This window comes from Pelmatolapia mariae, linkage group LG20, assembly GCF_036321145.2.
Source record: "Pelmatolapia mariae isolate MD_Pm_ZW linkage group LG20, Pm_UMD_F_2, whole genome shotgun sequence".
Lineage (NCBI taxonomy): Eukaryota > Metazoa > Chordata > Actinopteri > Cichliformes > Cichlidae > Pelmatolapia > Pelmatolapia mariae.
In genome coordinates this window covers 3,322,124-3,342,984 of record NC_086244.1, presented here as the reverse complement: position 1 = coordinate 3,342,984, position 20,861 = coordinate 3,322,124, and the positions used below count along the sequence as shown (strand labels likewise).

The following is a 20,861-nucleotide window of genomic DNA, read 5'->3' as shown; positions in this document are numbered from 1 at the left end:
GTCCTGTTTTAAAAGCTTTGTTGCCCTGTCGGCAGTAATGTTGTCATTCCACTTGTTCCCAGATCTTACAGTTTCTCCAGTGTGTTCACACTTATTTAATTGCTCTATGCCTCATCTTATTGAGTTTACGGGACAGCAAACCTTGTATAATATAAAACGCAATCTACAGCAGTTTAAAGTTTACATTTTTGTGGTTTTGGTTAGATATAATATGTCAAATGAACTGAAGTCAATATGGAAAATCACATTTATTTTTACAACATGAAGAATGAGTCTATGAAAGAACAAGTGGTGGTACTGTCACTCCAAAAAGAAACCTGCAGCACCCACCAGGTGGTGTTTTAGTCTGTTTCCTATAGTGTGACATATTTAAAAAGCACTGGCTAAATTACCAGACTTTGCTTTCCAGCTGCACGGATTCAAAAGTTCAAACAAACTGTGAGAGATAAACTCTTGTAGCATAACTGTTGTTCCACCTGCTGTTGGTTAGCCCTCTTGGCAAAGTTGTATTTTACAGATTCATGAAACAGACTTGAGGAATTTTTCAATTCAGTTTTATTTATATAACACCAAATCACGACAACAGTCACCTCAAGGAGCTTTATATTGTAAGTTAAAGACCCTGCAATGATACAGAGAAATTTCCAAAAGAAATTCTAATTTACATGCAGGTGGCTGCAGGAAGCAAACCTGTGAGTTTCTATTGGTAAAGTTGCTTATTGTGATTTTATTTTTTGAAAGGATTCCAGTCTCCATTTCATGGCATCACAAGAACAAACTAAGTGTAGATTTAGATTCTCTCTAACAAACATAAAGTACAAACAACTAAAATAATTTCTTGAAACGACCACGGTAAAGTTTAAACTCCTGGATGCAGCTGAATTTCATCATCCTCTCACTGCTTAGCCAACCCTTGGTGAATCCAAAACTTTCGTTTATCAAAAAAACATGACTCCAACAACTGCTCATCAGTAGCACAAAGACATGGGAAAAGACCAAAAAGAAGTATAAATGTATTTAATCTTTCACTTTATCTTACTTTATCATTTCAATTTTTGATGTGGTGCAACAGTTTCTACCTTTGTTTCTAATGTTCATCCACATTTCTCTTCTGTTCTAACAGATAACACAAAATTATGGCACCAAATATCAAATCCCAGAGCTTGGACCGAGGTATTGAAACAAACTGTCAGCTTGGAGATGTTTTGAGGATAAGAATACATACATTTAGCAATTTAAATGTTGAGTTCGAAACTCTTTGTAACATAGTTTGGTAACAATCCGATAGCAGTCATACTACTCAGGAGTCAAAACATTATCACCACCTGCCTAGCTGCACTCCACAGATGGAGTTATACTCTGTTACAGACATGAGTCCATGAAATCACAGACAAAAAATGGTAGGCATGTAGAGCTTCTCCCACTCTGTATCTGAAGACAACCTTTACGTCATTTAGACCCAAGCAGATTGTCGTATACTTTTTTATGCTTCTTCCTACAAGGTTTCAATGACTCTCCAACTCATCTGTGCGACCATGGTAATTTCGGTCTTGTCAGAGTTTCTTCCACATCAAATGTGTAGTAACATCTTTTTACCACATATTAGACCTTGTTACCACAAAATCAACTTGATTAACATCATCGGTGTCAACAATTTTGAGTTGTAGCCGATCTTTTTTTTTTCCTCCAGGTTTAATTTGCAGATTTGAAATAGTGACTAAAAAGCACTTGTTTAAAGGCTGTTCTGCAAATCTTAAAATAAGGCAGTCAACATTTTGCAAAGTTAGTATGACTAGTTTTTACTGGCACTTTGTTGTTTCAGACACTTAGAGCCCTTTTCCACTAGTACGGATCTGCTCGGTTCAGTTGAACTCGGTTTTTAGGGTTTCCCCTGGCATGTGGTATTAACAAGTACCAGGTATTTTTTAGTATCTACTTGGCTGCCGTTCCAAGTCCAATCCAAGAAACGTGATGTCAACAGACTGTACCCCACCAATTGGCTAGTCAATGCCGTCACTCAGTGAGTCATGAGAGTGACTCATTCACGAAAATCAAAACTGCCATTTTTGAAACCTGGCAACGAGGGAAATGGCTCCACAGAAAACAACACCATGGTCCTGGAGTCTGACAACAACTTTTAAACTGAGCAGCAGGTATACCATCGCCTCAACACCCTGTTTGTTTCACATCCAAGTGTCATCACGGGACTTTTGACCGCATTGCTATACAGACCCTACGCACACTAGGGAGTACTCAATTGTAATGGAAAATAACCAAAAACCGAGTCGAGTTGAGTAGGTATTAGTGGAAAAGGGCTGTTACAGTCAGAGCTCTGGGCAGGGAAACAATAAGGTACCATCTGCTGAGCAAATATTACAAATGCATTCTTGTGACATACAAAAAACTAATAACTCATTTCCTGCCATACAAATATGTAATTAGTTACACATCTAGCATTAAAAATAAGCTACATTCATGATTCTCTTTCTTCTTTTGTTCTAGTTGTTTGAGATTGACGGTCTGAGTGAAAGCACTGTGTTAAATACAGATTACGTCTCTTAAAACTACACAGTAGAACTTCCTGTACAAACAGAGCACCTCAGTATTGAGAGGGTGAGAGTCCTGTTCAAAAACTCTTCAGATATCCTCCCGTCCCCGTTTCACCACTTTCTTCATCTTATTGCTTCAGGATGGGTTTGTGGCCTCACGAAGCACCACATCCTTTCCCAAAAACAGAACCCATAGAAATAACTTTAAACACATCCTGATTTTCCTTCCACAGGTGCATATTATGCATATATGAGCTGCACAGTTCAATAAAATTCTTCCCTGGTTGTTGCTGAACAGATGCTGCAAACATTGCTGAAAGGCAGCACTGCACTGGAGGCAGAAATAATCTAACCCCAACCCTTTCTTTAAATTGTAGATGATGCAAAAATGTTGACGCAAAAACTCTCAAGATAAATGGTAAATGTTTGTTGTCAACTTTTAGGAATTTCCATTGATTTCCATCAAAGTTCTTGGAATTTTCTGGTTTTCAAAGAAAAATAGTTTTAAGGTCTAAACTTATTTACTTTTGGTTGAAATGTTCAAACATTTCTAAAAGCATTTTTAAACACTTACTCTGTACACAAAGAGCAAAATTATGTGAATATGAGCAGCTCATCATCCCACCCATAAACGAACTGTTCCAAAGTTTGTTTGGGACCAGAATAAAACCACCTGTAAAGGTCCTTGTTGTGTTTGTTCATCACTGCAGTCACACCCAGATAATTCATATTGAGAATCAGATTTAACTGAATTAAAAAGTGCAGGTGTGAGTGCACTCTAAATTAAATTTGGGAAGCTAAAGTTAACCTTCTGTACATTAGCATTATTTTTCCACTGGAGAAACTAACATGCAAACACAAACTAGTTCATAGCCAGAAACTTTTGATAAAGAAAAAGTAAAATGTACATCCTGCAGTGACCAGGATAACTTGTATCCCATTTTACAGAAAAGGATTTCACAGGATTATTTCTGCCTCAACAGCAACATTTGTTTAACTAATGTGAAGCTGTTTCGGGCTGGTCTGTGTCAATCAAATGTTTCAGTTCAATCAGTTCCAGAAGTGTGTTTTTTTTTAACTATTTTGTTCCAAAAAGTTTTTCATTTTATATTTAAGCAGATCAAATGTTTATATTAAAATGTCATACTAATTTCAAATTTATGCTCAGCCCTCTATAGAGTTCACCTCTTATCACAGCAGGAAACTTCTATGCTTTGCACCAAACTAATGTTGCATATAAATGAGTTTAAATTAATGTTCCAAAACAACACAACAAACTCGAGCCTCACAGCATCGATCTAAGGAGTGTAACCAAGGAAGACTTTCAAGACATTTCCATATATTGTGCAGCAGGAGGCCAGAGAGATGAGTTCTTTCAGAGTCCTGAAACAGGCTCCTGCATTTATAACAACTGGTTGTGCAAGTACACCATCTTCTAATCTTGCTACAGATTAAACATTACTTCCTGCACTGACAGGAAGCTGAAGGGGGTAACTCTGAGTCCACATGGGAGTATCATACAAACGATATTCCGGTAGAACAAAAGAGAACAGACAGAGAGTTGAAAAATATTTTCAAAATAGGGAAAAATGGAAAGAACGTGTAGAAGGAGATGATGGGTATACAGGTAATGTTGTAGAAAGGAGCAAAGGAGGAAAACTAAGAGAAGAAGAGATGATCTACAGTCAGAGACAGACTTGTTGCTCTAGCTAGAGATGGACAAAATGGCTGACGTGTCTTTAGCCTTATCAAAGAAGATGGACGTCTCATTGGCCCCCTTGAGTTTGACCTGGGGAGGTCCTGGAGAGCCTTGGGCTCCGGTTGGCTGACACTCCTGACAGCAGCAGCAGCAGCAGTCCATAAAGGCTTGGCCAAGAGCCTGAAATGCAGACGATGCACAGCTTTGGTAAATGACAACTATACGTACAAAATCAAACACAATACTCCAGTGGACCAATATGCAATGAATTAAACCTTTTCAACCCATCTGCCATTTCTCTAAATGGGTAATGGACAGCAGGTGGTGAATTCTCTGCTTGGAAAAAGGCTTCAGTTGTACAGAAGTCTTTGGGAAAACACCTTATAGCTCGGTGGCAACCTACCTTACACAGGCACAGCAGCAGCACCGGCGTCACTGATGACTTGAAGAACAACAGGAAGTGATGTAACAGCACCAGCATGGTGGCAGTGTCTTCGGAGATGGTGATGTGCGTGTAGGCCAGCGTGATGTTGCAGACATGCTCGGGGAGAGCACACACGCCATACACAACAGCTAGAGCTAGTAGAGTGCAGTTCAGCTGTCGCTCCAAGGTTTGGTGTTGTTGACGCTTCTGGTTGGAGCGTTCGTCGAGGTTACGCTGCTTTTGGGTGGCGCTGGAGTCGCTGTTGACATTCCGGGTGGCCATTTGGCAAAGGATGGTGAAGAGGACAGGGAGGCAGAAGTAGCAGCCAAAACACCACCACATACGACCCTGAAGCAGAGAGGTTAAAACAGTAAAAGCTGAAAGAGGAGAACTTTCTGTAGTTTGGGAACATTCTGGTTTTGTCTGGGCAAAAAAAAAAGTCACAACAGCTTTTCTCCACACCTAAATAGCCCTTTCAGGAACTCAGATCTTACTGCTTTTCTACCTAAAATGTTCTGGACAGAAAACTGATTGTGGTTTCATTTACGACCTCTCAGCCAACCTGTGTGATGGCTGAAGCTGCTCCTCTGAGACAAACCCATGATATCTCTGTCCTTACTAAATCCTTACTCATTAATTCAATAAACCAGAAAAGAAACAGAAATGCTTCATGTTTTTTACTTTCATTTGAGCTCCTACTGGTGCTCTTTTGACGGTGTCCAGTTGGTGTCCATTTCTTCAGTGCTAGTGTACACAACATGTGGACGGCCACCAGTTAAAGGGAGAAGCACCATTATATAAGATCTAGGTCCAGATTTACATGTTCCATGTCACCTAATCAACACACGGCTACTATGTGTTGGTCAGTTCAGTGCGTATGTCTGCTTTGGTCTCACCTGGTGATACCTGAGCAGCAGGGAGTGAAGGGAATCAGGCAGGTAGAGGGACAGAGGAGAGGAGGGCGTGATGGTGCAAGAGTCGACCAGCCGGCCGGTGGATGGAGACACGGCCTGGCTGAGCTGCCATAGGAAGATTTCAGGGCTGGACAGCAGCAGAGCAGAGAGCCACACCAGCACCATCTTCATCAGCACTGAGCGACAGCGCTCCACCCGCCGAGCCTTTGGCTGGGAGGACGAGGTGGCAGCGTGGAAGCGATCGATACCCAGAGCACACAAAGTGAAGGAGGTGATGCCCAGTGACACAACCTGCAGGAAAGAGGAGGGTAACAACAGCAGTAAGTCAATGTGGCCATTCTCATCAGAGAAGGAAACTGTGCCAAAAAGTAAAAGTTAAACAGTTTACAGTAAAACTGCTAAAAACTCTTTTATTGAGTTCATGTTGCTATTTCTGAAATCAGTCTATTACCTTATCTCACGTAGCTCACCTGATGAAAAAGATTCAGTATGTCACATGTTCAAGTCCATATCATAAATATATATGATGAGAGGCATGGTTACTATGACATCACCAATAGGCTATGAAGCCTCAAGCTGAGCGTTTTGATTGTCTCCATCCTGGTGCTTTGCAAACAAGCTAACTGGGCCTAATGTTGAAACAGAGGACAATGCATGCTCAGTGGCTAATGACTTCTCATGGAGCATAACCAACAGATCATCTCTTCTAAATCTAACACTGATCATAATGAACAGCATCAGTATTATGTTTTATTTAGTCACCCTGGAATTGTCAATAGACCCCATTAAGTCATATGGAAAATGTTTACTGAGGTCAAAGTGTAAGACAGCTGAGGATTGTTTTCCCATATGCTTCTATACAAAATAGTCTTTTTATTAATGTTATACTGTTAATATATCATAATATATTAACAGTTCATATATCTGTGTGTAGTTTGCATGTTCTCCCCGTGTTTGCGGTGGTTCTCTTCGGGTACTCTGGCTTCCTCCCACAGTCCAAAGACATGCAGCTATTGGGGTCAATTGGTGATTTTAAACTGCCCATAGATGTAAATGTGAGTGTCAGTGTCTGTATGTGTCATTTTTAAAAACTGAAGAAAAAAAGTTCGGTGATTTGTTAGATTTTTCAGATGGAAACGCAATGGCATCTCTGTGCCTCTGTGATGTGAGTAGCATGGATTTGAACAATGAGTGTACCTACAACAGCAATCAGTACCTCCAAAGCTGCTTGATTCTATAGACGATGGACAGAGAGCCAACAGTGTCGGCCATAGGAAGGCACTTAATCATACAAACACATTTTCATCTCCTTTTTTTTTTCTTTTTTTTTTGTTTAACTGCAAGCTGTAGCAGCTATGACCATTCCAACCATTTTCTGTGTGATGGACCAAAAAACTGATACTCTAGTAGTGTAATATATGTAATATGCAGTTGTTTGGGTATTTCAAAGAGCCAGCGAGCACATTTCAGTGTGGCTGTCCTGCAGCACCATCTTTAATTAACAAATCATTAATAAAGCTGCCAGTAAACTAATCTAGTAACAGACTTACATTTTGGACAATCAGTAACAAAATAACATAAAAACATTAATCAATAACAAGGTCTTAAATAATCAGGCCCCATCTTATCTTAATGACCTTGTAGTACCATATCACCCTATTAGAGCACTTCGCTCTCACACTGCAGGCTTACTTGTTGTTCCCTAGAGTTTCTAAAAGTAGAACAAATGGCAGAGCCTTCAGTTTTCAGGCCCCTCTTCTGTGGAACCAGCTTCCAGTTTGGATTCAGGAGAAGACACTATCTCTACTTTTAAGATTAGGCTTCAAACTTTCCTTTTTGCTAAAGCATATAGTTAGGGCTGGACCAGGTGACCCTGAATCCTCCCTTAGTTATGCTGCAATAGACGTAGGCTGCTGGGGGACTCCCATGATTCAATGAGTTTTTCCTTTTCAGTCACCTTTCTCACTCATTATGTATTAATAGACCTCTCTGCACTGAATCATACTTGTTATTAACCTCTGTCTCTCTTCCACAGCATGTCTTTATCCCGTCTTCCTTTTCTCACCCCAACCGGTCACAGCAGATGGCCCCGCCCCTCCCTGAGTCTGGTTCTGCTGGAGGTTTCTTCCTGTTTAAAGGGAGTTTTTCCTTCCCACTGTCGCCAAAGTGCTCATAGGGGCTCATATGATTGTTGGGTATTTTCTCTGTATGTATTATTGTAGGGTCTACCCTACAATATAAAGCGCCTTGAGGTGACTGTTGTTGTGATTTGGCGCTATATAAATTAAATTGAATTGAATTAATCATCATTTCTTCTTTAATACTATCTACAGCTGTTAGTCTCATTATGATTAGAAATGTAAAATAATAAAATTAAGGTCAGTTGCCGCTATTATAATGATTATTACAGAACTAGCACATACCTGTAATTTTGGAAAGTTTTTTTTTATATTTGTTGTCATTTTACACAAGTAGTTGTAAAGGGAACCTTAATCTTTGGATCTGCTGACTTTTTCTACATCAGCAGTTTGGATAAAATTTCTGCTTCACATTTGTATTTATACAGTTTGCTGTTCAACAGCAGATGTATACTCCTTTAAGACTTCATAGGACAAAAAAAAGAAAAACAAATTATGTCATTACACTGACTTCCTGCTTTTTTAACATAAGCCACACCCACCTCCATATAAGGCACCATGCGACAGGTGATGTCACCTAGGATCCTCCTATGGGATAGCTGGTTGAGGACCACCACAGGAAGGCACAGAACCAGAACCAGGAAGTCCCAAAATGCCATGCTGGCCAGCAGGTAGTTCCAGGCTGACCTCATGTAATAGTTGTTCCAGACAATGCACATGACTGCCATGTTTCCTACTACGCCCACTGCCAGCACCAGGCCGGCCAGGAACAGGATGGCGTAGGCTGCATATGAGCTCTCCATTAGGGGGTAAAAGGGGTTGAAAAGTCCTGGAGCATCATGGTCAGTGTTGGAGCTGTTTGTGTGGAGGTTATCATCTTCATGAACCACGTTTCCTGCCACTGTAGTCGTTTTATTGCTGAACTCAGTAACTTGAGGCGCTGTAACCCATTCATTTTCAAAGGAAACACCAAAGGTGGACTGTTGCTCCTCCTCATCCGCACCACGGGCTTGGCGGCGGTTACGGTCAAGGTCCAGGTCCAGCACCTCGGGTAGGGGGAGGCTCTTGTCAAGGACGTAAGATTCATCCTGGGTTTTGACCGGTTTGCCAATCCAAAGGGGCTTTGGTTCGACAGGGGAGGAAGGCTTATCATTATTGCTGTGCTGCCCGTCATGTTGCCCAACACTCTTTGCATCAGTAACCAGCAGCGACAGACACAGCCACAGACCGACTGACAGAGCCATGATGCAAAACGTAATATGACAGTTTCCTTTTAAACTCAAACCAGAAGAGTTCAGGACTACCTGTTGCTACGAAATCTGTAAATAATTCAGTAAAAATCCAGAAATGTTCCCAGAAATGTCCAATCCACTGAAAACAACAATTTGTATGTTGGCAAAGTTTCCAATAAATTTCAGTTAGATTGAGCAAGTCCAGAAATCCATAAAATTGTGTGTGGGGGGACGGGGGATGCTGTTTGTTTGTCAAAGTCAAAAATCAACTAGAAAGAAATGCTAAGATTACTTCGAAATTGTTTCATAAAACTCTGCCCAGTTTAAAAATATTTCCAGTTATAGAAAAAGCCTGTTTCTGAAGATAGCCAGTCAGTTTTTGTACAAGTTTGAGGTCCAGGATAGAGGGGTCCTCTGTTATCTCTTCTCTTCAAACTGCAAACACCCCCAATTTACTCACTTTAAAACTTCCCTCTGTTTTTCCCATCCATTAATAATCCAAACAGGTGTTGAGGCTCCAGGAGAAGCGGGATGGTGGGGGCAGCAGCAGGGTGTGTGTCCGTGTCTGGGCTGCTGTGTCTTGGCTGCAGGCAGCGCAGAGACTGGGCGTCCTGGAGCTCTGAGGATCTCTGGGAACGAGCAGCCCTCTGCAGCACGGCTGGATGGAGCCTTTGTCGGGACACACAAGCATACAAACAAGGCTGGCACACACACAAATACACACATTTGTCTGCACGATCATGCACGCATACTTTCTTTTGCTCTTTTTGTCTCTCACCTTCTCTCACACACGCATTTTTAACAAATTCTCAATTCTGCTGCCCCCTGGTGGTGGTGGGTGTACTTGGGACCTAAAAGCAGGTGAGTTGACTAAGAAAGAGAACTGAGTGTTGATGAAACTGCTTCTCTTTTTGAGTTTGTACTTGTCTAACCTTAACAATATCATCAAAGTCTGACTGTATGATTCTAAATTGACACTTTCTATCCGGCTAAAGCGGTTTTTTTTTTCTCTTTTACCTGGTCGAGCTCCCACAGTTACACCAGTTAATACATCCATTATTTCATCTAGACTAGCAGCTATCATCTAGTAGCTATTTTTAAACATTTCAGGATATGTGTTTGTTCAGTCCTGCAGCATTGTCTAAGCTGGTCATCTGTCAAATCTGATAGAAAACCTCTTTAAAAATTGACTTTGTCCAAGAATAAAGTTTTATAAACGTTTTTTTCTACTGGAAGTTGTACTTCTACTGCTATCATTGATTTCAATGTAAAATTCTTTCTCTGCCATGTTTTTATGGAGGGCTATACTCTCGTGTCGCCTGTGCACACCTATAAACAGTGACTTAGCTGTGAGTGATCTCCCCACTGACAGCCATTGTACGTACAACATACAAGTGCATGCGTCCATGCACATATTAACTTAACTGGATGAAAAAGGTATTCTCTAATAAGACTAAATATCTTATGATGCTTTATTTTATTTTCAGTTATTATATATTTATTAATTGTAAGCCCTGCATTTTCCCATTTGATTTGATCACTGAAAGAGTAAACTGTGTGTCCTGTAAGAAATGACAAAACCAAAACTTAAGTTACAACTTCAGCACTCCGTAGGTGTAGGTAGGCAAAACTATTTTCTTGTTTTCAGTTTAAAAAAACATTATCTAAAAAAAATCAATAGAAAGCATAAATGTATGCAAGCAGGACAGACCTCCATCCATCCATCCATCCATTTTCTTCCGCTTATCTGGGGCCGGGTCGCGGGGGCAGCAGCCCAAGCAGAGAAGCCCAGACCTCCCTCTCCCCAGCCACCTCCTCCAGCTTATCCGGGGGAACACCAAGGCGTTCCCAGGCCAGCCGAGAGATATGATCTCTCCAGCGTGTCCTGGGTCTGCCCCGGGGCCTACTCCCGGTGGGACATACCCGGGAAACCTCGCCCAGGAGGCGCCCAGGGAGCACCCTTGTCAGATGCCCGAACCACCTCAACTGGCTCCTTTTGATGTGGAGGAGCAGCGGCTCTACTCTGAGCCCCTCCCGGATGGCTGAACTTCTCACCCTATCTCTAAGGGAGAGGCCAGACACCCTTCAGAGGAAGCCCATTTCCGCCGCTTGTATTCCCAATCTCGTTCTTTCGGTTTCTACCCACAGCTCGTGACCATAGGTGACGGTAGGGACGTAGATCGACCGGTAAATTGAGAGCTTCGCTTTTACACTCTTCACCACAACAGACCGGTACAGCGTCCGCATCACTGCGGCCGCTGCACCTCTGTTGATCTCCCGCTCGCTTCTCCCATTTCTCATGAACAAGACCCCGAGATACTTAAACTCCTCCACCTGGGGCAGGGTCTCGTCCCTGACCCGGAGTGGGCACTCCACCCTTTTCCGGCTGGCCGGGCCTTAGTTCATGGGGCCCGGCCGGGCACAGCCCAAAAGAGGGACATGGGCCCATCTTCCTGCAGGCCCACCACCCGTAGGAGGCACCGTAGGGGTCGGGTGCAATGTGAGTCGGGCGGCGGCCAGGAGTGGAGGTCCTGGCGGACCGATTCCCGGCTACCAAGACCTCCAGTTGGTTGGAAATCAGTTATTGGCTTTTGGGCTCATGTGGTATTGATCTGTGGTAATAACTGCTCAGCTGAGGTTTGATACATAGATAGATTTTGTGCATTCATTTGAACAGATTTCTTTTTCATTGCGATGCAGAATCAGGATAGTCCACTGCATCAGATTCTAGGTATGGAAATCTTATTTGTGATCGTGAGATGTTTCATTGTTTATCCACAACCTGCAGTTCAGCTTTCTTCCATCAGAGGTCGATATTGCTCCGTCTTAGCAAAGTCAACTAACGCACACCTCCTCCAGTTCTTGGAGTGCTGATCAACATTCAGTTTGCACCTATGATGGAGCCTCCTGCAGTTCTTACTGATTCCCTCTAATGAAGATAAATAACATTTACGACCGTTTAAACTCTGACTGTGAGTCAGTGCAGGTGTGAACAACCAGGAAAAAATTTGGATTAATTAAGCAAGGATGGTTGAAAAAAGATGCCTGAAAGAGTTTACTCCTGTGCTGTTGGTTTTCTGCCGATTCATTTCACTGAAATTCATCTTGGATTTTGTTTCACTGGTTTAAATTTGCACAGACTGATATGGGGGATATGGGCATTACATTGTTTAAACTTTTGATATGAACCGTGCCAGTAAATGTTTGAGCACCACTGCCCTCGAGTTTTAGGAGTACATGGGAATTTGATTAGATGCCAAATGATGATAAAGAAAATGAAACTTGATTCTCCCACAGAAGCTTGTTTCTCTGAAGAAGTCTGTTCATAGGTCAAACCCAGCACTGCGAGTTATACACAAAGATTGGAAGGTCTTCGTTCTCATCCAGAAGGCCTTGTGGTCTTTATTTATTTAACCCCTTTAGATTAATGTGAATATTAGGAGGAATTTGCCGGTTAAATGTCTTGCTTTATGATTTAGAATAAAAAGTTTCTGATTAGTGGACTAAATAAACTCTTTGTGTGTGAGTGTGACTCACTCTGTCTCTTGAAAATGGTAATCCATGGAAATAAATAGAATTAAGCCTTATCGTCCTAGATTATGATTGTGCAGTGACATGTTCTCATTATGTTATTGATATACATATTTGATCTTCTGAGGCCTTCTGCACTAACCTAAATCTAACCACAACCCTGAAACCGAGTGTGAACCCTCAAACTGTGACGATGTGATTAAGGGCAATGCAGGAACATCTTCAGTATGATGGATTGTGAAAAGACACACCTACAATCTCTGATTGCTTTTGAAAGGAGCGCGGCAGTAATAGTAATAATTAGTAATAATAAAGCATTTCATACTGACCGTCTGGTTGCTCCAGTTCAACCAGCTACAGGCGGAGTCAGCACTGTGACAGGCTGTAGGTGCCGTAGGTCCTCACAGAGACAGCCATCAGGTGAGTCCAGGAGCTGCATGTGGACTCGCTGTCCTACTTTGTCCTCGCTGCTCCTGCAGCTCTATATAAGGCTGTCAGTCTCTCCAGTGGAAAGACATGGAGGGCAGCACGGGTCAGCGGACACACACACATGCAAACCTTATATGGGAGAGAAAGTCGGTGGAAAATGTTGGTGTGAAATAACAGAGCATGAAATTCCTCCTTTCCCTTAAATCCCATTTAAATCTCCCAGGCTGACAGTCATGTTTGGCTTGGAGTGAAGCATCCTGCAGCTGACCTCAAATATTTAAAAAACATACAATCTGTCCTAATTAATACACTGTCCCTGTCCACCAGCACCGCCAGCGCCATATGTTCTGTCCATCCTCAGGGGGAGAGACCACATTCATCATGAAGATGCACGACGCCGGCCGATTGTCACGCACTGAAACATTCTGGAGAATCTTAAAGCCCAGATGTTTGTTCCACAAAGTCCTGATGTGAATGATACCGTATCCATCTGCCCAGTCCATGCTCCTCTGGCAGCCTCATTCTATCAGGATTCTGTGGAAGCCCAACTTTTTCCACCTGTGTTCAAAATCCCAATGTGCTTTTGGGATTTTAAAGTTAAACTTAAATTTAAAGATTCATATTCAGTTACTGTTGTTTCTTTGTTCTTTGTTTCCATAAACTAAGCACAGCTCATCATTGCTTCAGTGCATCATTCAGGTTTTGATTTCTGTGGTTTGTCAACTACAGCTAAATGTTCTGTACAGAAGACAAAGAGTGTACTGATGTCGTGTCTGATTTACTTCATTTGCAATCTCTTTATTTGGAAATGAGCCATTTGTCAATATCTGAATGTTTCTGAGTGTTTCACACCTCTGCTGTTTGGTCCATCAGCTGTGCTAAGACACTTTGGAGGAGGTGACTCGACAACCACGTGAACACTGCCAGTTAGAGATAAATTCCTTCCGACTGCCAGATATACTTTGTATTCTGGGATGCGACGGAGTACCACAGGAGGAGTACATTATTAACATCATGCACTGGTCCAAACACAGCACCTTCTTCCTGTCTTGCTCCTGCCCTGAACAGACCTGACTTGTATGAGGACTGAATGTTCTCACATGGTTTGCAGTAACATCTTTTGGTTCACCTGGAGTTTGTTTGGAGCTTTATCTGTGAAAAGAAACCAAACAGGGAGAAAAGCTACAAGTTTACTAACTCATCAGCAGATTATAGCCACAGTAAATTAACTAGAGGTGTAGGAAATGCCCTAAATTACAGCTAGAGAACTCAGTTTGACCCCCGGCTCCTTCAGTCTGCATACTCCAGTGTTTCTGGGCCCAAATGTTTCCAGTTATTTCTGCTGCATTTATGTGACATGGTTAAAAAGTACTTAACAGCACAGAGGAAAGTGCTGCATGGACTCACTCTTACAACAGAGTAAAGTGGTTAGAGATGCAGAACTATAAAAAATATCAGCTGTTTACCAGAATAACTACTGTTAATGTGCTTTATGAAACAAACCTCACACAGGACACATCTGTCCACAATTCTGAGATGTAATGCCACATTTCAACCAAAAAACTGAAACACAATTCAAAGTCATGCTTAATCATATCCATTAACTACAATATTCGGAGTTTTTTCATCATGTAAACAGCTATTAATCTAATTGGTGCCATTAAACCACTGCAATGAGGTTTAATGGACACAAAGAAAGTTCTCCACTCAGCTCATGTTTTTCTTGACTCTTTTTCTCCCTGTTTGGGGTGAAGTCATGTCATTCCTGTCCACGTATTCTCGGTATCTAATCTTTTTCACTCAGTTTTTCTTTTAAGCCTTACCAGCATCCAAATGGATGAACTGTTTTTAATTCACTCCCCATACAGTGGATATGAAGGGGGTAATTAGCTATAGAGACCAAAGGTTTTCTGTAACTGATTGTGCAGCTGAGTGTTTTAACGTGTGAGTCTGTGGTGATTCGCTCACGTGTGGAGTGTCCATTAGAAGAATTGTGGTTTTTAGCGCTTCTGCACAGGCTTCATTTTTCAGCCCTGGGGATTATCGCCTGTTTGGTACTTCACTTCATCCTTTCCTGTGATTGAAACTGTTTCTGACAGAAGTCTGTGTGTGCTGACGAGCTTGCCTTTTCAGTCTTATGAGAATAAAGATTAAACACCTTTTGCTATTTACTACTTTTTTTTTTAACTTTAACACATAATTGTTGTTTTGTCTTTTCTTTCCTTTGCTTTAGTGGCCCAGACTCTGACCCCAAAACTGAGAATTTTGTGCACCGAAATACACTGGCTCTAAACTGCAACAAGGCTTTTCTGAACTTTTACCTCATCTTCTTCTGGAGTTTTTCAGTTCTCCTCCCTCCCTTTGCCCCAGATAAGCACCCACGTCTGGGTTCATAACCTCCAGAGAGGAGAGTGGCGTGTTTTCAGGTTCAGATGGAAAGTTTTTTTTCTCTATTTAAACAGATGTCAAATTTCTAAATCTGTCCACCCTACATCACTTCAAATGGAGGGTCATCCACAAATTGGGAGGTTGTTGGCTTGGATGTTTGCTTCTCCCTGATGGCTGACATTTGAAAACAAAGGAGCTAAAAACAGGATTCAGTCATTGTAGACATTTGGACATAGTGGGGAAGAACGACCTGCTCAAACGACCGAACGCCACAGTTTGACTGAATTGTGTCTCTGTGAGATGAGTTTCTGTCTCTCTGAGAGAACCTTATTTTTATTTAAGGACGACAGACGCTGCCAGGTGTCACAAACACACCCAGCGTCTTTTTGTTTTCTTTACTTCATTGATTTCCTTTCATCACAATGTGACCTTAAACCAAACCTTGAATCGAAACCAGGATTTCACCCTGAAACCAAAAGATTCCCGAGGACTTGCTGTTTGCCCCTAAACGTAGTCTAGTTGTGTTCCAGTGGGAGAAGAAAGAAAAGCATTGTTGGCCTTATTTTTTCAGTCACCACAGAGACCACTGAAACTGAGTGGCCAGTGACCACGTGACCACGGAAACTCACATGTTGTTATAAATCTGTAAATGGAGAGGAAGAGGTGGCGTGAGTGGACTACTGATTACTATTATTGTGTTCAGCTGCGGTTTCCCTTGCATTTACGTACAGCACATGGAGGGATAACTGCCTCTGAAACTACAACTATTAATCAATCCAAAAAGCCTTTAAACAAAACACAAAAAGAACAAAACATGTTGAGTAAAGCAACAACACCTATGGAAGTGACAACCATCAATGCCGCATTTTCAGGGAAAGTCCTGCACATTTGAGCTGAACGATGCTAAACTGCATACTGCATCTATTACAACATCATGGTTTCACAAAAGACGGGACCAGTTCCTCAACTGGCCTCCCTGCATTCCAGACTTCTCACCAAACATTTGGTGCATCATGAAATGAAAAACACACCAAAGAAAACTCAGAACTGCTGATCAACTAAAATGTTCTATCAGACCAGAATGTGACAACAAAACGCAGCAGCTGCTCTCCTCAGCTCCCGCACTTTTACAGTCTGCTGTTAAAGGAAGATTAGATGCTACACAGTGGGGAACATGGCCCTGTCACAACTTTTTTGAGACATAGAGAAGCTAATATTTTTCTTAAAATGGAAATTTGTCTTCGTTTAAACATTTGATATATTTTCTGTTTTCAATTGTGAATAAAATATGAGTTATGAGGTTTCTCTGTTTTTATTTAAACTGTCTCGACCTTTTTGGGACACACATGCGTCACCATCTTTTTTAAAATTTTTAATATATCCAACTTTGCATGGGAGTGGAGCCTTTGCAGCTGCAGCAATTTGCAAATAATCACTTGTGAGTCTATGCTAGATTTCTGCCATTAAAGGGGACCAAAGCAGTCATACTGGAGGCCTAAAACGTGCCTAATTAACTATTAGCAGTTGTTGTCGTGGATGTACAGGCAAAAGCTGAAAACATGACGCCTCAGTTGATCCACTGATCCTCTGAAACGAGTCATTCGGGCTTCTGTCTCTTTAAGGCCCCCAGGCTTAAAGCCCATTTCATTCTGACTGGCCGGCTTCCAGATGCCAGTAGAGGGGTGGGACACAGTGCTGCTTGTGCCTCATTGTTTGTGTTGTGCCTATAACACGTGACTGTATAAAAACCAATTTAAAAAGTTTTGGTAGCAGAGTCTAAAGCCTGAGCTTTTTGTTCACATAGATTAAATATATAAATCTGTTGAGCAATAATGCATGAAAACAGCGCTCTTTGACCTAGTGGTCATTTGTGGTATTGCATCCCAATTACCAACCTGTCGGGATGCGAGTCAGTGTGTGTGTGTGTGTGTGTGTGTGTGTGTGTGTGTGTGTGTGTGTGTGTGTGTGTGTGTGTGTGTGTGTTGTAGCTCAGTATCCAGGTCTTTGGTTTTTAACACAAATACACAGGATTACGTTGCAGATCATAAATCGTCACCTGTGTGACATTTATCCAGTTCCAGAGAAGATGAACTGGAGGCAAAAGGTAAAAATGACCCTAACAATCCACATAAAAAAAACCCCACTGTGCAGTCAGTTCATTGCGATTAGATTTTCTTAAATTACAACCACAGACATGAGGCATGCATTTTAATCCTGGATGCATTTTAAGGGCTAATATTAAAGTTTTTTTAAAGCATTGTTCATTAGAGTTCTTCACTCATGTTTTCATGTGTTATTTACACTTCCAGGTATGACACTGTGCACTTCTACATTACTCAACAGAATCATTTAAATCCCTGAAACTCAGATGTGGGAACCAGTTCATTGGTCTGGAACCAATGTTTGTGCCGCCTCAGTGTAGCGTGTCACACCTTCCACCCATGTAGGAACAAGACTGTCTTTCGCCCTGCTTGTTTTCCTCTTTTCTTTACAGAGGTAGACTGAGTCGAGCCTACAGACAGCTGTCATTTGATATCACTTTGGTCTGTTTTCTTTATGCAAATACTTGAGGTGTTTCACAGAGCTTCGTGAACCATCAGGCGAATAAGACGTCTGTGATGTTTACTGGAGCATAGCTGAAGTGCATCAGACAGCTTGTTACCTGCTCATTTAACAGTTAAAAGAAGAACTCCGCTCAGCAGGACCCCACAGACACACTCAGCCTGCACATCTGTGGGGTAAAAACACGGCTTCTGGGTGTTTCTGTCTTGTGACGGAAAATTGTGGTTTACAATAGCAAACCACAAACTTCTGCATTTCACATCTTTGAGAGAAACAAGTTGTCATGGTTTAAATTTCAGTCGCATAACAATGATGGTGAAATCAAGTTCTGGTTGACAAAGAAAAACAACATTTTAGTAATTTCTCATTTGGAGACTGAAGATTGAAAACTGCAATGTCTCTAATGTCCACTTGAGGAACTCTGAAACCCAGAAATAAGTTTGCACTTCATGCATGTTCTTGCTTGGATGCCAGAAATTATGCCTGCAGTTGACATTTTCATATTTTCTTCTACAATATATGAAAAATCAGAAACTCATGGATTTTGTTGCTTTTACAAGACTTTTTTCTAACAGGTGATTAAAATTGTCCAGAACATCCAGCATCATAACCCGACTTCCGGTTGCTGGTGATGACGTTTTAATATAGTAACTTCTTTTACACTTTAAAAAACATAAAATATAACTGAATTTTTAACAATTATATTGTGGAACAAAATGTGAATCGGGCCATTTTTGTATCCTCAGATTCTTTCCTGTTGATCCTCAAGCCTGGGAAAAGTGGTTAATGCTAAACACAGCTAAGACCGACCCCATGCTATTTTACTTTATTCTACTCCACTTTATTTTTGGATGCTAATATTGTATTTTGCTCACCACACATTTACACTCACAGCCACTTCATTAGGTACACCTTGCAAGTACAGGTTGGAGCCCTTTTGCTTTTAAAATTCCTTAATGGCACAGATTCAGCAACATGCTGGAGACATTTCTCAGGTATTATATTTCATAATCACATAAAGCCTTGCACATTTGCTGCAGAGTTGTCAGCTGCGCATTCATGATGTTACCCTCCTGTTCTGCCACATTCCACAGGTGCTTTATTGGATTGACATCTGGTGACTGTGGAGGCCATTTGAGTACAGTGAACTCATCGTCCTGTTCAAGAAACTGAATTCAATCCGATTTGATTTATACAGCGCCAAATCACAATAACAGTCCCCTAAAGGCGTATATGTAAGGTAGACCCTACAATAATACATACAGAGAAAACCCAGACAATAATATGACCCCCTGTAAGTAAGTGCTTTGGTGACAGTGGGAAGGAAAAACTCCCTTTTAACAGGAAGAAACCTCCGGCAGAACCAGGCTGTGGGAGAGACCCAGAGATGAATAATAACTTATGATTAAATGCACAGAGAGATGTATAAGCACATAGTGAGTGAGAAAGGTGACTGAAGAAGAAACACCCAGTGCATCATGGGAATCCCCCAGCAGCCTATGCCTATTGCAGCATAACTAAGGAAGGATTCAGGGTCACCTGGTCCAGCCCTAACTATATGCTTTAGCAAAAAGGAAAGTTTGAAGCCTAATCTTAAAAGTAGAGATAGTGTCTGTCTCTATTTTGATATGATCTGAGCTTTGTGACACGGTGCTTTATCCTGCTGGAAGAAGCCATCAAGACCAGCGTAGTCATCAACAATGCTCATGTAGGCTGTGCTATTTAAATGAGGCTCATTTGTTGCTAAGAGACTAAAAGTGTAGGCCTTCTGTCAGTTCACGCCCTTGTGAAGTGTAGCCTCAGTTTCCTGTTCTTAGCTGACAGGAGTGGCAGATGGTGTGGTCTTCTGTTGTAGCCCATCTGCATCAAGATCTAATGCACTGTGCTCTTCTGCATACTTTGTGTTCATAAAAGATTGAACTGGTGTACCTAATGAAGTGGCGGGTGAATTCTAAATGTGTTATAAAGCTTTACTTATTTGTTAAAATGTGAGCCTGTACTATACTAGATATGTTACAAATACGTGCGTTGTTATGATACAAGCATTTAGAAGCAGGATTCTGAATTTTACTTGCATTAACAGTTTAAATATAAAACTTTTATTGATTGCAAAATAACATCTGAACTCTGTGCAGCCTTTTTACATGCAGTGGCTGCACAGAGTTGCACAAGAGGTCCAGTTTATCTGTATCGTTTTTCTTCGCTGTATTTATGATCAAATATTCTGACCGATTTTTGATTTGAACCGTTTCTGGCTACATGTCAATAAACTCGAGAGCGCACGGACACGTCCTGCAGGCTGCGAGTGCACGCCTCACACCGGACTCCGAGCTCGCGTTGCGTTCACTACACCCGTGTGTGTGTGTGTGTGTGTGTGTGTGTGTGTGTGTGTGTGTGTGTGTGTGTGTGTGTGTGTGTGTGTGTGCATTTTTTCTTTCTTGAAGCCGTCTGTCAGCCTTATCAACGCCTTAACTCACTTCCTGGTTTTTAGTACCCGAGTCTTCGGCGTGAGCGCGCGAGCGTGCACGGCCCCACACACACACTGAGAGGGAGGGACGGAGCAGGTCCGCGTTGCGTGTCTGCGCCTCTGTGTGAACACTTTTACCTGCGACACTATCTCCACACAGATGTTTCCTCCGGTGCTCCGCACAGCCTCTCAGCAGACTCAGGTACGGATCAGCGGTGGGTCTCCGTTGCGCTCCTGTTGTGAAAAGTTTGCGAGCTCCTTCAGAGTGTTTTTCTTCCACAGTTCGCTGTCATGCAGCAGCTGCCGGTGAGTCCGTGAAGGCGGCAGGACTGAAGCGGGGTGAATGTAAAGAGCTTCTTCTGAACTCTCAGGACTCCAGCTGCTGCATGCGAGGAGGAAACTTTTACTTTCTTCGCTGCTTCTGAACTTCCACACGCGGAGAGGAGAGGACAGGAGGGGGGGAGAAGGTTCCTCTCTCTCGGCTCTACCTGCGGGTTCCTCTCGCTGTTGAAATAAATCAGCTGTAGA

The 20,861-nt window shown here is 42.0% G+C and overlaps 1 protein-coding gene across 1 annotated transcript; it reads right to left on the bottom strand.

Moving 5' to 3' along the window:
- Positions 1-538: 538 nt before the first annotated feature.
- Positions 539-9,621, bottom strand: LOC134618079 (G-protein coupled receptor 37-like 1). The gene is made up of 4 exons (XM_063463316.1): positions 8,267-9,621; positions 5,569-5,877; positions 4,652-5,020; positions 539-4,428 (listed from the first exon to the last, which is right to left on the bottom strand). Exons 1-4 carry the CDS (start codon positions 8,966-8,968, stop codon positions 4,255-4,257), a joined length of 1,554 nt encoding a protein of 517 aa, XP_063319386.1. The 5' UTR covers positions 8,969-9,621; the 3' UTR covers positions 539-4,254.
- Positions 9,622-20,861: the final 11,240 nt, after the last annotated feature.

Excerpts from the sequence above, each read along its gene's own strand:
- LOC134618079 (XM_063463316.1), bottom strand. The coding sequence starts at position 8,968 with ATGGCTCTGTCAGTCGGTCTGTGGCTGTGTCTGTCGCTGCTGGTTACT. Across the intron at positions 5,021-5,568 it reads TGCTGCTCAGGTATCACCAG|GGTCGTATGTGGTGGTGTTT; the intron begins GTGAGACCAAAG and ends TCTCTGCTTCAG. Across the intron at positions 4,429-4,651 it reads TGCTGCTGTGCCTGTGTAAG|GCTCTTGGCCAAGCCTTTAT; the intron begins GTAGGTTGCCAC and ends TCTGCATTTCAG.